At 43.3% G+C, this 18010-nt stretch overlaps 1 protein-coding gene across 2 annotated transcripts; it reads left to right on the top strand.

Annotated features, from left to right (window-relative positions):
• Positions 1-1105: 1105 nt before the first annotated feature.
• On the top strand, positions 1106-12985 carry LOC115901019 (CX3C chemokine receptor 1-like). Of its 2 annotated transcripts, XM_030943292.1 has the most exons (5): positions 1106-1273; positions 2935-2999; positions 4219-4276; positions 6752-6829; positions 11700-12985. In XM_030943292.1, the coding sequence occupies exon 5, from the start codon at positions 11714-11716 to the stop codon at positions 12773-12775; it is 1062 nt and encodes a 353-aa protein (XP_030799152.1). In that variant the 5' UTR covers positions 1106-1273; positions 2935-2999; positions 4219-4276; positions 6752-6829; positions 11700-11713; the 3' UTR covers positions 12776-12985. The 2 variants fall into 2 exon arrangements, with proteins under 2 accessions (XP_030799152.1, XP_030799151.1); XM_030943291.1 differs by lacking the exons at positions 4219-4276; positions 6752-6829.
• The last annotated feature ends 5025 nt before the right edge of the window (positions 12986-18010 follow it).

Below are 18010 nucleotides of genomic sequence, written 5' to 3'. Positions count from 1 at the left end.
AGCCAACTGGATGCAGTGTCTGTTTCTCATAGCACACCCATTGCTCAGCCTCCTGCCCTGTTCACCCCAGAGGAGCTGCTTTTCTGTGCCCAGGGGTGCCTGGCACTGTGCTTCACAGCATCCCAATTGTGCTGCACTCATAGTGCAACCCTGAGCAGGATGCTCAGGTCAGGGGCCAAGAAGGGTCCTTGATTTCTGAACATCTCAATATTTTAAACCCTCTGACTCCACTGGGCTGCAGAGAGAGAATAAGCTTAAAATCTTGTTTACAGGCAAAGAAGGGGCACAATGTATCATAGGTAGAGCCAAGAATTTATTGTGAGTGCAATGGCATTCTCAAGGCTCCAAATGTTATCAGTTTAAATCTGCTGGTTGCAGAAGGAACATTATTGCAGCTTCAATTTTTTGCACACACATAGTTTCTATCCATTTTCCTGGCATTATGCTCACCCTTATCCCTGCTCCTTTGGGTCCTAAGGCTGGTGGTTGTGGTGAAGTGAGGTGTCAGAGAGAGCTCTGAGCACCTCCAGTCCTTCCCTGGGATGAGTGCAATGTTCACCCTGATTTTTCTTCTTTGTTTTTTTCCTGGATCTGTTATGGATCGTTTTTCTATGTTTTCCAACGTGCTTCTATACCTTCCCTCTTCACTGGTCTATACACAACCTACTATAGGCAGTGTCCCTTATGGAAGTTAGATACTAATTTTGTTCTCTCTGTTACCACTAAACCCAGTTTTTCCATCTCCAGATCTGCATTTTTTTACCTGACCATTAGGGATTTGTGTACAGCTGTAGGGCTTCCCAGTGCCAGCCTGTGCCCCATTTTCTACCATCCCATACCTGTACTACTCTGTGCTGCATCCTGCATCCCCACAGCTCAAGGACCCTGCTATTGTACCAAACTTGTATTTCTACACACTATTCTGTATCTGAGTGAAAAATGTCTCATTCTGCATAGAATGGGGGAAACTAAGGGGGTGATAGCTTTCACATGCTGTCGTGGCACCTCAGGCATTTCTGTCTCTGTGCAAATCCTGTCCCCTGTAAGCACTTCTGTCCCTCTGAGTGGCTGCATCCTACTTGATGATTTCACAAGAAGCCAGCAGGACCCCAGCACGGCACATCAGTGCTTTCTCAGCTCAGCCCCAAAGTTCAGCCCAGGAAGCCAACACATTCATGTAGGCACGAGCATTAGAGAAGAGGAAACATACATTTAAATCCAAACAGGCTCATCTTGAAGAAAACATTGGTTTTCAATGCAGCTATGAATTAAGGTAAGAGACAATTATATTTCCCCTATAATTTGACAGAGCAAAACAAGACAAAATGGTGTCTCATGAACTTAAGGAAATTCTTCACTGCTTAGTGCTTGGAACCTAAATGATATTTAATTTGGGTAAAGATGATGTGGGTACTGGTTACAAACTGTGAAAGTAAAAAGGGAAGCACTTCTGTTAACGAAGTGAACCAGGGCAGATAAATTTTACTCAGTTGTGACAGTGGTCACTGGGGTTTTCGGGTGAGGGAAGAGACGAGAATGTTGACTCCATGTTCAGAAAGCTTGATTTATTATTTTATTATATATATATATATATATTACATTATAACTATACTAAAAAGAAAAAGAAGGAAAGGTTTCCTCCGAAGGCTAAGCTAAGAATAGAAAAGGAAAGAATGATACCAAAGGCACCTGACTGGGACAGAGAGCGAGAGCCAGCTCTGCCGTGAGTGGTCACCAGATTTAAACATCTACAGGAGACCAATCACGGATCTATCTGTTGCATTCCACAGCAGCAGATAACCATTGTTTACATTCTGTTTCTGAGGCTTCAGCTTCTCAGATGGAAAAATCCTAAAGAAAGGATTTTCACAAAAATATGTCTGCGACACTCAGTCACTAATTATTTGTGGCATCTTTTGGTACGAGGAATATTCACCCTGGATAGAAATCCTCAAGGTTAGTAAATGCTGATATATTACTAGTGTGCAACATTAACCTAGAAGGACAGAGCAAGAAGATACAGCCCTTCTACTTCATTAGAAGCTTTTTCTGTGGTGTCTGCAGAAATTGCACAACTCACCAGCATTGCTTGCTTCTAGTTTTAGTCAGTGAACCAACATCCAAAACATCACTGATGCTGAAAGACAGCCCAAAGCAGAAAATCTGGTAGAGTCAATAGAAAGCATCTGATACAGACAGACCAGCAAGAGAGCAATGGAAATTAAAGACATTTGAAAGCCGTTACCTTTCTGTATAACATACTTGATTTTTCTGTGACTCAGTTTTCCACAGGAAAGATGTTAGTTGCATGACGATGTCTGCTGGTTTGGGTGAGACATTTGGGTAATGCCACAGTGGTGGCAACCCACTGAGTATTTGTGTGATATAAACACAGATCCACAGCAGTGGTTTCCAAAATCTGGTCTGCTGGGGCAAACCCTGTGTGCAGGTAGTGCAGCCAGAGGCAGGGAACTGGATGACAGGATAAAAGAAGGCAACTGCAATGAATCAAAAGGGTTTGGGCAGTAGAGAAAAAAGTCCAAAAGGGAGAAAAAAAGGCTAGAATTTGACAAAAGACAACACATAATAAATTTAGACTAAATCCCATAGAAAACTTGATATTCACAGGAAGGAGCTGGCAACTCCAGAACATAAATCTCAGCCATACATAATCAAGCAGGTTTAATGTGCTCTGCTCCCTGAAATGATGGAGAAGATGATTTAAAAGATCTCCCACTGCTGAAGAGCCTTCTCAGATTTCTCAGGGATGCTGAGGCAATTTGAAATTATTAAGCACAAAAAGGGGTGGGGGCAGGAAGCAAATAGATGCCACAATAAAGGCAGTGAGAGGACAGAACCAACAGTAACCATAAACAGTTACAAACAGTGCTCATAGCTACAAATAATCACCTGTTTTTGCTGTCCCTTCAACAGAAAAGAAATTTGAATGCTTCTTCAGAAGAGAAAGCCTGGGAAGAAGAAATACTTAGGAAGAGCAGGTAAGAGAAAACACTGGCAAAAAGGTCAGCTATACATTTGAAAAAATAGATACAGAGTGCCTGAGCAACTGTGCAAGCAGAAAGGGCAATTAGGGGAACTTACAGGCTAGATGAAATAACTGTGAAATAAGTTTTCCAAGAAAATCCTGATCCTGGCAGTCACCATGCAGTCACCATTGTCAGATGACAGCCCCAAACACCCAGTTCCCTGGGGGCAGCTCTTGGGAGGGCAGCTGCTCCCTCAGCTCTGCCACTGCTTCCCCAGTAGCTGAGTTAAAGTGCTCCCCAGCCTCTGTGAGGACCAAAATATACACTGCTCTACAACAATACTCACTATTTACCTAATTTCCTATCCCCTGGCTGATCCCTGGCAGCAGGGCACTGCTGGGAAACCATCTCAGGCTGCAGAAGCTCTGCAGAGGTCCCTTGCTTCTGGTCATAGGATCAAGACCACCCTGGATGCAAATTTCAGAACCATTTCAGTGATTTTTGAACCTCAATTCTAACATGCAGGGGAGACACGGGAGTCTGAGTCGTACTGTCAGGTCATCTTTCCTAAATGCATGGAGTCATTTCTGAAACAGCTTCACGTGCTCAAGAGACTTGGTCATGCCCTGAAATATGAACCTATTCCCTGCTCCATTAAGTGTGCAGGCACCAAGGCTCCTGCATATCCACCCTGTCAGCCTCAGAGGGGCTTTGTCTGCCCAGCGCTGAGCTGAAACCCCTGAAAGCCTCGGACCCTTCTATAAATACACCAGCAACCACAGGGGTGAGCTGCCAGGGGTTTATCCGGACTTAACTTGGCCCCAGCAAACCACACGCTGCTGTGGTGAAGCTGTCCCTTCCAACTGGTTCACAGCCAGTCTGCCTGGTGGGGCAAAAAAATCAGCGAGTGGGGGGATGTTTCTGGGGCAGGATGTGCCCAGGACATCTGGGTTCAGTCCCCTGTGCCTGCTTTGCTGTGGTGGCAGCACAAACAACCTGAGTGAGGCCACCAGCCTGGCCAGTGCACTGAGGGAGCAAGGGCAAGATCTTGTTCAAAATATTACCTCTGTTGTTGCTCTGAAAGACAGGTGATGTAGCCCTTGACATTGGCAGCGACATCCAGCAGAAAGTCCATGTTTTTGGGTTTTCTTTATAAATCATGAATACACCTAATTTTGATGTGATGGGCTAATATAAATCTTGTGCTCTGATTACTTGCTGTTACCTCCAGGTATGCATGGAGCATCATCGAGAAAGCACTTTCCAAAACTGTAATGCCCTAGGCAAAGGTGAGAGAAACCCTAGGGATTTTGGACTCTGCATTATCTCCTCCTGCCATCCATAATCAAAGTCTGATCTTTCCAAATACATTTTTCCACCAAAAACCATTGGTTTAAGTTTGTAAGTTTACATGCTTCTCATTTTCAGCTGGTGATGTCTGCTTCTAATTTAGTTTGTGATATTGGTGTAAAAACTGTAGAATTGGATCAGGGAACTGGCATTTTTAAAATATATTTGACCTAAATAATGTTGTAAGGGGATCCAAGACCTTTGCAATATTCAGTCATGTTCTTATCAGAAGTGGTTTTATTGCCTTCTATTTCTGAGTCATTTACTTGTAACACTTTAAGTGGCCTAATTCTTTGAAAGCCTCAGCATCACGTTTCTGCACCTTCAGCTTCACCTTAAATTGGAAAATTCAATAACAAAGCATCCCAGAGAACTACTTGCTTTTAAAAAACTTATCCTCAAATTACTGGGAGAAGCCTCCATAAATTAAATTACCCAAATTGAAAAGCAATTATTAGGTTTGCAGAATTCTGATGGACCACAGAAATAGTCCAGTTGATCTGAGAGTAAATGACAAAAGAAAGAAGAAACACCAAAGAAAGAGATTTCCTCACCTTAAAGTCATCAAGGAAGAACTGAGGGACAGCGAGCATGTGGCATTACTCCACACTCACTCAGAAACTAGGGAGGAATGAAAAAAGAACTGGTTAGGTGGGAAAATACACAAGTTTTAGCAGGGTGGTTATTTGATAATAACATCTCCAAACTGTGCTGCTTTCTTTCCACAGCCATCATGATACCCTGACTGCTAACCCAACACCAGCAGCTGCTTCATGGTTTTCACAGGACCCTGCTTCCTCCCAGGGCTCACACCCCAGGATTTGAGCTAGCTGGTGCTGGGCAGAGCTCAAAGGGTTTAGTTTTTTTAGTCATTTATTACCAGAAGAGAGTCATGGTTGTTCAGAGAATTGTGCCCCAATCTGATCTGCCTCCCTGCCTATCAAGGGCTGTAGGATTTAATCCAGCACCCTCCTACCGAGCTTCTCCACTATTTCTGGCTTAAACCCATTTCTCAGACCGATACCTTCTCTCAAAGTGAAGACCCTCAGACGTGCAAAGATGTCCTTTTCCTACCTGAAGTCTGTTTCAGTCATTTGCCTTTCACTATTAAAAATGTTCATCTTATTCCTGTTGTGCATGTTTCTGATTTGAATTTCCCTGCATCACTGTAAAGGATAGCTAATCTAATCCCACTCAAATAATTAGCAAGATTATTAACACAAGCAAAAGTGAAATCAGGTGTTACCAAATTGCTCCTGCAGCCCCTGTATCAAGCTCTGCTCTGCATTCCTCTCTTATTCCTTCCCATCTGGAAGCTCTTTTAACACCTGAGGGTTGCATCAGCTTTTCTTGCAGTCTAGTTTCCTTTCACATATGCCCCCACTGCTGAGACGTGGCCGGTATTGTTTAACTCCCAAGCATGTCACTTTGGTTACATTTGGCTCTATTAGGGCCAATGTGAATCATCCAGGAAGCCCCAGATTATTCAGATTGTCTGAATCTCTCTCTAGTTCTGTAACCCTTCTATCACGTGCCCCTGCCAGCTCTCATTGCCAGTGTGCTTTCAGAACAACAATGAAAACCCTAAAGAGTTTTTGGCTTTCAATTTGTCATTTCCACAGACACTTTACAAGCAGTATTCCTAGTTCAGCAAGGCTTCCTCCGTGGATGTCTGTCTTTTGAGATCTGATATCTAACTGGTCCAAATCCCATTGCAATGCTTTGTTGGTCTTTCTTTGGGCTGGTGACGTGTTAACCAAATAAGCATGCAGTGCAAGTCAGAGCTGCAACTCACCCACACAGCTCCCTTTTTCAGGCTTGCAATCCCATCAGATGCCCAAGCTAAAAATCCTCTTCTATAAAGCCACACAGATTGGCCTTAGCTTCACTCTGCCCCTTAACAGTTTAAATTCATTTTGCCTGAGTTAAGGGTTAGGTTAGATCAGCCCTCTCACCTTGCTTCCCACTTTCAAAGGTCTGAATGTAGAGGTGGAATAGGGAAACATCTCCCCACTTAAGGACTGAATGAAGGACTGAAATGTAAGATTTAAAGTAACTGCATTTGGTGGCATGGGCTTGCTTTTGACCCTGGCTATCTAACATGATCCCAACCAGCTCCACAGGCCATTGCCTATGAATGGAACCACTCTGATCTGAAAAATAAACTAAGTGAATTACAGGAACTAGCAGGGCGTAGGACTAGCAACCAGGCCCCATCTCTGGTTAATGTATTAACCCAAACACCTAAGTTTTGGGTGGTATGTTATCTAAATGGGTAGAGGTGTCTGTGGCAGTCTAATGATTCTGTGGTAGCTGCTTGCCAGGCTGGTTAAGTTTTACCCAGAGTGCTATCTCCTCCTAGTTCTCACCCAGTTCTGGTTATTTACTTTTATCTCTTTTCTTTTGTGCGTTAGAAGTGTCACCATAGCTTCAGCATTTCATTTGGAGGTGCCTGAGGTCATCCCTGTGTTCTTGCTGAGAATCACCAGCTGGTAAGAAGCAGATGGGTGTAGCTGCAAATACAAAAAAGCAAGAGCATTTATATTGGGTGGGGTGATGGCAGCTCAGATCTAAGGGTGAAAAAAGGATATACACACACCTGTAGGGTTTCACAGGGTTTCGCACAAAGCCTACAGCTTCCCAGGGCCAGCTGATTCATCAGGTTATTCAGGGTGCATTGAAAACATGTTTTTTCTAGCATGAGAAAAGCGTGTAAGCATCACTCCGAAATGCTGACTAATGTGTGAAAATCTTTCTGAGGCTGAAATACTTTTATTAGCATATTGTGCAAATCTGAAGTGTGACCCTCTAGCAGAGGTCTGGGTTTGGTCATTGTTTTCACTTCTTTTAATTTGGTGGTAGGAGCAGCATGAGAGGGAGGCAAACTGCTTGTAGATCTCCCTCTTTTTGGCAGTAAAGCCTGTAACATGGCACTTGGCTGAAGTGCCAGGGATGACATCTGGAAAGAATCTGAGATATCTGATATCTAGACATATAAACAGGATTTGCTCTTATGTCACCCAGCCTGATGCCAGTGTAGCTTGAAGATTGAAATGCAACTTCTGTTCTGTAGAAGAGTTTGCAGACCTCTCACAATTTCACTTCCCTCTGTATTTCATGGGGTGCACATGGTGGTTGAGTTGAGAAACAGGGGTCCTGGTCTTGCAGACTATGGTCTTTGAGGCAGCTATAAACATGATTGGAGCAGAAGTGTTTGTGAAGAGTAGGGTGTAAAATCGATGGGGAAATCCGGAGAGAGAGAAAAGTGGTTGAGCAGTTCCATGAGAAGCAGAAGTGAATCTACTATTTCCTGTAGTCAGCAAGGGAAAATATCTGCTGGAGAAACCTCAAAGACTTGCAGTCCTCCTGTGTCTTCTACACTCTTCAGTTCACTCTGAAGGTGAACATTTATTGTAAGCATAAAATAGAATTTTGTGTTGAAGCTGAGGGTGAGAAACCTGCAGCGTGTGCTGCAGTGGACTTTGAGAGGCTGACAGAGAATATGTGACAGGAAAGGATGGAGGATGGTCAGATCTAAGTTTCTCTCTTTAAGGTGCAACATCATTTCAACATATTATCCCTATCTGGCATGGGCTGGGTTTTGGGAGCCCTTTGAAATTTGCAGCCCATCCACTGAGTATCAACAGCTGAAACTGAGCAAAATGGTATCAGAGGAGCTAAATATTCAAACAGTGCTGGTGGCATTGCCTGTGCAGTATGAGTGGTGATGGAAGGATATGAGTGACTGCTGATAAATGAAATCCAGGAGATGATAGAGAGTGAATAAGCCGCAGACTGCCAGCAGATTCAAACACCAATGTCATTTTAGAAAGTGCAGTCCTTGCTTGCCCCTGGACATGCAACACACAGTCTTACCCTTCCCATTGCTGTAGGTACCACAGACCCCACAAGCCCCCATCCAAGGGTAAAGGAAATAATTTGCTACTGTAGAAATAAATGATCCTCATCAGTAAGCTAGAGGAGATTACTTGACTGAAAAGGTATTTCAGGAAATATCCCAGCACAAGCAATGTTTCTGTTTACTTCACTGAGGCCAGGAGTTTCTCCTGTACATCTGTGTAAATGTTCTCCAGTGAGGAAGGTGGCTATTCCCACAACCAACTCTCTCTCCAGGCAATGTCCAGTTCAGAAGTCTGTGCAGAATTCTGCCAGACCTGAGAGCTAACCCCTGGTGGGAGCTGCATTTCCTTATATGTATGACATCCTGAGTCCAACAGAGCACAGTGACTTCCGTGGACACATATGGAAATTCTCCAGATGGACAAGCTACCTTTCTCAATGTGAATTAAGGGAGGTTAAAAACCAGCATGGCTAGAGGTTCTTGGAGAGGAGACTAAAGCAATGTGTGTTTCCTCTCTCCAGAGCAGGGATTTCACAAAGCACAGACAGTCAAGGCAGCAAGGCTCTCTGGATGATGACATAATCAGCAAAGATTTTAAGGGGATATGAGCAAGCTTCGATCGGTTTTTTCCTCTTTGTCTGATGAGACTTCTGGTCGTCATATCAGGAATGACATGTCTGAAACAGGAGCTCACTTGGCAGAGAAGAAGCTGGAGCAGTTTGCAGAAACAGCATAATCTCTGTCTGGCATTGCCACAGAGTCACAGGGATAGAACAGGACTTCCGGAGGTCTCTTGTCCAAACCCATGCACAGAGCAGGGCCAGCTGAGTTTCAAGTACTTCCAGGGATTAGATCCCACAACCTCTCTGGAGCCCTGTCCTGGTGTTTGACCACTATCATGGCAATAATTTATTTTCAATACATTAAGTAATGATTTCCCATGGCTATTGCTATTTATTCCCCTGAGGAAAGTTGTCTGCTTCACCTTTACACCTTCTCCCTAAATCCCTCTTGAGACATCTCTTGTTGAGGCTGACCAAGCCCTTCTCATAGGCCATGTGCTCCTGCCCCAGTCAGTCCCTTCTGCAGCCCTCAGCTACTGCTGCATGACAGCAGAACCAGCTGTGGAGCACATGAGCCCACAGAGAGAGGCGTAGGCTCTGGGTGCACAGATGGGTGCAGCAAGAGCTCAGTGGCAAAGAAGCTGGGGGGCCTGACAGAGTGACACATATTCAGTACAGGAGACTTGGTACCCTGCTGCTTTTTCTGCATGCATTTAATCTCAGAAAGAAAGAAATCAGGATGGGATGGCAGAAAATGATGGGTTATTGAGATTATATGTGATGTCTCCTGCTCATATCTGTATCACTCAGCAGAGCAGACGAAGAGATGGCAACTCTTTATTTATGTCACCAGTAGAAAAGAAGTATCTTGTTTGCAGTTGCTGTCAGCTTCTGCCCCAGCGCCTAAACTTTCCAGCTTGTATCCCTTTAACTCTGCTGGTGCCAGATACCTCCTCTCCAGAGGCTGGAGAATTGAAGCCACTGTTATCCCTGGGCTGACAGGCAGGGGCTGGACAGGCTCTGAAGGCAGATTCAGCTCTCAGTTCAAGTGGATAGATACTGCAGGAGCCACTCTGCCCATGTGTGTGCCTGCCTGCTGCAAACAGCTTTCCCCATACTGTGCCCGTGCCCCAGAGCTACCAGTGCTGACACAGCCTTTTCTAGCCCACTTTTTCTGTATGCAAACCACAAAGATGTTTTTAGAGTCTGTAGGCACTAATCATTAGGGTTTGAACATTCAGGTTAAATTTTTTTTTAAATTGAGAGCCTGCATTAGACAAAAAATACACTCTTTAATTATTGCTACAAAATAAGAGGCCAGAACTTCACAGCCAATACCATAAACGATGCTCTGGCAATGAGGCATTAAGGGAAAATGTCAGTATGGTCACAGTAGCTACTCATGGGGAAGATTGTTGTAGTTACCACCATTTCATAGAAAACTCTCTCACACCTGAGGACATCTGTAGTTCATGTTTAATCTTGCATGGCTTATTTGAAACAGAAGTTATAAAAACTATTGCTATTGGTGAAATGTGGATTCCAGTCACTTAGCTATAAGTGTCAGGAGTCAGAGTAGCTATACACCATCAGCACCTACTACTCAGCAGTGTGTCCATGCTCACCTTATATTCAGGAAAAGAAGTTTCATCAGTGTGGTCAGCAGTCTGGAAAGCAGTCTGTCTTGTCTTAAAGCAGATTTGGCCTGACCTACATTGGATGAATATGCACTGCTCTTTGTTGGCTGTACTGATTATATCTCCCACTGACAGAGATGTAAACATGGGCAGTCTGTGGTCACTGAACTGAGTCCCTTCTGTACAGGCAGCGGGGGGTTCCTGTAAGAAGATGTGGCCAAGGGGTAGTTGTTAGTTGCAGTTTGGTTATCACTGACCTTTTCTTTTGGTCTCAGGTTTAGCAGGCTGGTTTGGCCATGTTATCACCTCCCTGGGCTTCTGGACAGTGTATCACATTCACTTTGTTTCATGTCCTACAGTGAGACCAAGTAATAGATAATTCCAAGCTCTTTACCCAACCAGGGAGCAGACCAAATACAGCAACGTCTGCACTCCTACAGGACTTTTGATTCCTTGCAAACAGAAATCTTAGCAGGGACTTGAACACCACATCACAAAAGAGAGCAGATGAAATGACAGGTGCTCTGTTTTTGGGTGTGCAGACCAGTGAGCCCGGAGGTCACACACCTGCACCCCATAGTCTCTTTGGATTCAGCCAAGGTGAATTCCTGGCTCCAGCCTCACAGCCAGAGCAGGAGCAGTCATGAGATTCTTTGTTACTTGAGGAAAAGGGTCAATATATTTTCTCTTTTTTTGATCATAGGATGATTTTTTAAAAAGGTCTCATCAAAGACAGGCTTGCTGCCAGCAATGTCCCAGTGCAGACTTGCTCCTCCCTTATCAGCAAGCATCAGCTCAGGCCTGGCCAAACTGGGTGCCTTGTACCCTTCCACCCCAGGGTTGGTGAGAGGGGAAGATGGGGCTGTTGGGGTGTTGACAGGCACCCAATCTGCTCAACATCTACTTGTGAACTATCGTTTCCTGCCAAGCACTGCCCACAGACCAGCAGAGCACCTGCCTTGCTCATGGTGCTGCCATGCACCACATGCACAGCTCAGCCAGATCTCAGCTTGCTGCTGCTCCTGCTGCACTTCAATAAGTAGGGGCTTATGTGACAGCCCTTGAAAATCTCATTATTTTTTTTCTTATTCTAGAGAGTTAATTTTCAGTGAGGTACATGTAACAGCAGAGTCTTGGCTTTTGTCATAACTAATATCAGCTCCACAGTAATACAACCCTCACTGAAGTAAATAGTGACAAAATCCCAAAGTATGCTTGGTGCAGTCTTTCAGTATTTACCACAGCACATATAAGATTGCTCTAATGTTATTTTCTTTACTCTTTCCATTTTTGCCTCTAGCCAGCAAATTCAGCATGACAGAAGTATTCTCACAAGCCACAACTGAATACGTTTACGATGAAGATGCTTTCTCCTGCAACAAAACTGACATCCAAGAGTTTGGGAAAATATTTCTGCCACTATTTTACATCGTCGTGTTTGCTCTTGGCCTCACGGGGAATCTAATGGTGGTTTTTGCCATTGTGAAAGGCAATAAAAAAAGCATTACTGACATCTATCTCCTGAATTTGGCTATCTCTGACCTTCTCTTTGTGATCTCCCTCCCGTTCTGGGCTTCCAACACGGTCCGTGGATGGACCCTTGGGACTGTTGCATGTACAGCTGTTTCCTCACTATATTACATTGGTTTCTTTGGGGGAATGTTCTTTATCACTGTTATCAGCATTGACAGGTACTTGGCCATTGTCCGGGCAACTTATTCTCTGAGATCCAGAACAGTAAGACATGGCTTTCTGGTAAGCTGCGTTGTGTGGGCAATAGCGGTTCTAGTGTCGGTGCCACAATTTGTGTTCTCCCAGCTCATAGAAAATTACTGCATTGCTGTCTTCCCAGAGAAGCTGGAGAACATCTGGCCAGTGTTCTGCAATATGGAGCTGAACACCATTGGCTTTCTCATCCCAGTCTGTATCATATTCTATTGCTACTGTGGGATCATCAAAACTCTTCTGTCCTGCAAAAATCAGAAAAAAGCCCGAGCCATAAAACTGATATTGGTTGTGGTGGTGGTTTTTTTTCTGTTTTGGTCCCCCTACAATGTACTGATTTTTCTAGATACTTTAAATCACTATGAGTTATTCACAGATTGCAACCAAATTAAGTCATTGGACTACGCAATGCACCTGGCTGAAACCATTGCATTCAGTCACTGTTGTCTCAATCCTTTTATCTATGCATTTGCTGGGGAAAAATTCAGGAAATATCTTTATCATGTCTGCTTGAAGTACTGTCCATTCCTGTGTTTCTGTGGGCCCTGCAGTCACTACCAGGTCTCTCATTCAGTTAGTTATGCAGAAAGTGTGGTGAACAGCAACATAACCCAGAACACCAGCGACCAGGACGGCTCTGTCTTCGTCTAAAAGGGTCTCAGAAGGAGAAATGTATCAATACATGTCTTCTGCAGGGATAGCAGCCACTGAGGGGTTCCATTTACCCATATGAAGAGCCTTAAAGGCTGCCCTGAGTTACTGACATGCCTCTAGTTAACCATCAAATATTCTAAAACAGCAAAGATTTTAAAAACAAAAGCAATACAATATGTTAGTGTTGGACATGGAATGGAATCAAGAACAAGGAAGAGCGAAAGTAGAAACGAAAGGAGTGTTCTGTGCCTAGAAAAGGGAGAGGGTAGGGAACCTTTTGAACAGTTCCACCACTGGAACTTGTGCATGTGTCAGTGTATCTGCATGTGATACTGATGTACATAGACCTAAACTCATTTTTTATAGGGGAAGAGAAATCTCTTTAATGAATGGTGACTAAGTTTTAGGAGAGGGGAATATTTTTGATAGTAAAGGGGTATATTTTTGATGCTATATATCCATAAGGAAGTGATTTTGTTGTTATTGATTGCAACAAATGTTTTAACTGTGTTTTCATTTGTAATAAAATCCCACTGTTAAAAAAAAAAAGAAGGCCTTATTTCTGAACATGTGTTTAGTGTCACCTGTTCACTCTGTGTTTATAGTATGCAATAATCAGAGCAACGATCTCTAATCCATCCTTTAGGACTAGAGATGTGCCAGTGGGTGTATCTCCTGATTTCCATTTTGGCTTGGCCTCAGCCAAATGCCAGAGCTCAGTGGAGCCCTTCACAGAGCACATCCCCAGGGGCTCTGACCAGTGGGCATCAGCAGCCTCTGGAACAATGGGAACTAGAAGTATGGGCTTGGATATCCCTGTGCTTGGTCTAAATACAGCACAATCAAGCTGAGCACAGAAAGTCCCTGCCTCTCACCCATGCCCTGCTTGCCACATGTTGTAAACACCAGCCATGACTACACTATCACAGACAATGGCTCTGGGGACAAAATAATCACTTGCCCATTCTCCTTACCACAGCCTTCCTCAACCTTTAGGGCCTCTCCCACCACAGATGATTTCCCTAGGGAAAACTGCAGCTGTACCCAGACTTAATGCATCCCAGAGGACACATTTCCCATGTGCACTGCACAGCCTCCAAATATCCTTGTTACTCCTGCAGTAACAATGCACTGGGGATGCAAAATGTCCATCAGAAAACGGAGTCCTTTACCTGGGCATCCCTGTCATCATCTGCTACAAAAGTAAAGGAGAATTTGTTGGCACTGTGGACTAGAGTTAGGTGAGTAGAAACAGGAACTGTTGCCAATAATGAAGCTGACATCACCTTACAAGGAAAAATCAAGGATCAGTCTTACAAAACACATCCATGACAGTGGAACCCTATTTCTGTACACTGATGGAACTGGTAATATGCCAAATCTGAAGAAACACTCTCACTTTTGAACTAAAACAAAAAAGTTGATTCAGACTGTCAGGGGGAGAAGTAGGGCCTTTCTTTGTGGACCTTAGTACCACCTTGTTTCCTAGCAAATGTGGAGGAGAGTGTGTCCATTGAGCAATTTTCCTATTCATCACAATCTACAGTAAAAAACCCAACTGAACCCAACGTTTTCCTAAAGCTATTTCTATTTGGTGGGAATAAATTCTCTATGCTCAATTTTGTAATTTTCAGTTATAAGTAGTCTTCCAGACTCCCGACTTCTTGTCTAAGATTAAGTGTAGCATGAGTGTAACTTGAAATTAAATTATTTTTCAAAATTCAGTCTGCCTAATCAAGTAATACAAGGCAACTTGTTTGTCACTCCCTCCAAGAAGGTGGTATTTTAAGAAATGGTATTTTTACAATGTTTTTTAAAGAAATGCCAAGATGTGCAGAAAGAAAGAGGAAGGCTCTGAGGCTAAACAAGAAGTTACCAGCCTGAAGTCAGCCTGAAGACAGTGGATTGCCAAACTGAGCAATGCAATCACGCTTGGTATATTTAACTTCCCTTTGATTTTTCAGACAATGGTGAGTTACTGAGTGGGAAAAGGAAAAGGCACCTTTAAATATGATTCATGTGCTGTCTGCAGAATGGAAGGTGCAAACCCAGAGCTTGATGCCAGCTCTCCAGGAAAGGAGAGGTTTTTGCTGCTTTGACCCTGTGGTTCCCCAGCAATGCTACCCATCAGCACACAATGCATCCCTCTCCTTCCAGAGCCATCTCCCTCTGGCAGGGCAGACTTGCTACTGTGAGTCAGACTGCCTTGACAGCCCTGGGTCCTCTGCAAGCTGCCAAAAACCTTCACTTCCAAGTTCACTTCCCTTCCAAAGGGCCCCTCCTGAAACCCTGCTCTCCTGTCTTCTCTGTCACACCGTGCAATCGAATACTTCCAAGGATTGCCAGCATAACATTGTCAAGTTTTATGCCATGCATTTACAAGTTATTATAGTTGCCCTTTATTTTCATGGTTTTGTTGCTCAATATGTGAGCATTTGTATGAGATTAAAAACTTTAGGGGGTTTGTAGGCATTTGGCTCCACCACAGACTGCTAGTTTTTGCAGGTTCCTCCCCATAGGAGCAGCAGTAAATCTTTGAAAATCCAAGTGAAAACCAAAATCACCATTTTAATTTTGTTTGTATTAACAGGAAAAGTATTCTTGTAATTGTTCCTTAAAAGCTTTGGCACCCATGGTACAGACCTGTGCTCTGAGAGCAGCAAGTAGCAAACTTTACCAGGTCTGGGTTCAGCTGCAAGCTGAGACAGACCTTGCTGCCCTTTGCTGCGCTGCACCATTCAAGCCTGACAGAAAGTCCATGGATGTCTCTTTAAGAACTGGACTTTCTGTTAATTGTAGCCTTTTTTTAAAGGCACAACTTCTCTTTCAAAACCTCTGCAGCAGGAAATTGGTGTTTTCTAACTGCCTGGTTACTTTACGACCTGCAAAGCTTTTCTATGTACAGCACTAATGATACATTTATCCTTAGACTGGATGAACACATCCCTGAGGAGCAGCAACATCCAGTTCCTCCCCATTACCCATGAGAAAGTAAATCACTCTCTCAGTATGGGATAAAACCTTCTCATCTGCTATAAATTAAGGACAGACTCTTGCTTACCCAGCAAGTCACAATTTACACATGGAAATGCACACACACGTGTATCTATAGAATTTAGATGTGCAAAAAGAAGGGGAGGAAATCTTTGGGTTTGGGGGGTGGGTATTGGGCTTTGGGGTTTTGAGGTTGATGAGCTATCTTTGTATCCAAATTTTTCTTTATTATCAACTTTTTTTCCTTTTTGAGAATCACACTGACACTTACTATAAATCTTTTCCCAGCTGGGTTAAGTTTGAGGAACCAGTAAAACCTGAATCCAAATGTCCTTGGCAGGTTCATGACTATATTTCATGTTCTACTTAAAAACAGAATAAACAAGACCCATATTTAGCTGAACTGCTTGCAGTGAGATACATGGACATCAGTATTTTTTAGGTGCTGCTGTGAATGCACCTCATTCAAATATTACAACACAGTTCCAAAACAATAGGATTTACATTTCTTCTTTTTTTTTTTTTTGATTCTTGGGGATTTTTTAAACAAAAAACTTGTACAAAAAGCTTAGAAATGCAGCTGGTCAAAGCATCACATTGGCCTAGGAAATTGCTCAGCAGTGAAAGCTGACATTTCCAACACTGGCACCAGAAGGACCAGTCACTAACCACATATTTCCTTTGGATTCAGAATTTGGTGGAAGTAGATTTGAAGTCCTGGCCCAGGGTAGTCTGAAATTTTAATGATGTTCTTCACAGAGAAACTATTAATGAATTAATGGATTATGGGTTAAGTTCTGTCATTTCTGTTTTGTCTCTATAACTTTTGTGAGGTCCCTCACTGTAATCTTGTGAGTGATATAAGGCCCTTGTGTTAGCAGGACAACAAGGGAACAAGTCTGATCCATGCGAATCCCAAGTCCTGCTATCACTTAAAAAAAACCTGAGAATTTTTCAGAGAAAATCTGAAGTTGCACTATCACTACCCACTGTTGCTTTTTCAGGTTGCATGTGGTAATGTCTTTCCTCTGTAGTTATAGCCCAAGCATGATGCATATTTGCCAAAGGTCACTAACACGCCACTTCTAAAATAGCCACTGAATGAAATATTTTCTGTATTAAGAACATACCTAGTCCTGCTCAAAGGTTTACTGTTTGCACTCCAGTTTCTTAACTCTGTAGGACACCTGAAACTCTAATGAAATTCTGTGTCATCCAGAGTTATTATTTTGAAATTTAAGTTCAGTAATGAAAGCAAAAATTGAGAACAATTTCTAACTATTAAATTTTTTTTCTGACACTTAACCACATACATATACTTTCTGTTGAAGTTAGCAATAATTCTGCTGTCACTTGTAAGCAGAACTTCCTAATTTATTTGGTAGCCACTGTAAGAGCTTGGTTTTCACCATATACACACCCAAACCTCAAGATCTGTGTTTTACAGGGCCAGGGTTAACACATTGTTTTCAGAATAGGAAAATAAATCTACCAATTTTTTGTGGCTGATATTGCTTGTTACAATAATATGCAACACAAAAATGTTAATGTATTGCATTTTTCATTCCTCTCCCTAATGAAATACTGTGAAATAACTCCCATTGGACATGAGGAAAATGGTTTGCTTTTGAAGAACAATTTGCATTTACCACATTTCTAACCATGATATTTCAATCAGCAGGAAGGAGCACATGAACTTCGCATCACTGCAGCAAAGGTTGGTGAATGGGATAGAGAATGCCAGCAAGAACTGTGGCACTGCTGTTTCACTATACAGGGAATATAATCCATTTTCCAACTGGTGCTGTCACTGGAACAGTCTGTTTCCCACCCCACTCAGATTTTAAGTCTCTGATAAATTGCATGCATTTGTCACTGCCACATACCCAGCTGTAGCACAGCAGTCCCACAACACATAGGTCCAATATGCCAGGATAACGCAGCAACTGAGAAGCTGCATTTCTCCCATGAGGAGTTCACGTTTAGCTGATCAATTTGCTACATTAAAATTAAAGCCAGCGCCACCGAGAGGCATAGAAATGTCAGCAGAGATTGCCGTGGCCCAAACTTGCAGGGCATGTCAGAGGACATGGACAAAACTGAAGAAGCAGAGCGGCGATGGCTCCTGTGACATGACAGTTCCCCCTGGTGTCAGACACGGGCTGCTGTCCCCATGAGGAATCTCCTGTGCCCCGGAGCAGGACGGTTCCGTACAGGTGAGAGCTGCTTGAAACCCTG

Source organism: Camarhynchus parvulus, chromosome 2 (genome assembly GCF_901933205.1).
Source record: "Camarhynchus parvulus chromosome 2, STF_HiC, whole genome shotgun sequence".
NCBI classification, from domain to species: Eukaryota; Metazoa; Chordata; class Aves; order Passeriformes; family Thraupidae; genus Camarhynchus; species Camarhynchus parvulus.
This window is presented reverse-complemented; position numbering and strand designations above follow the sequence as displayed.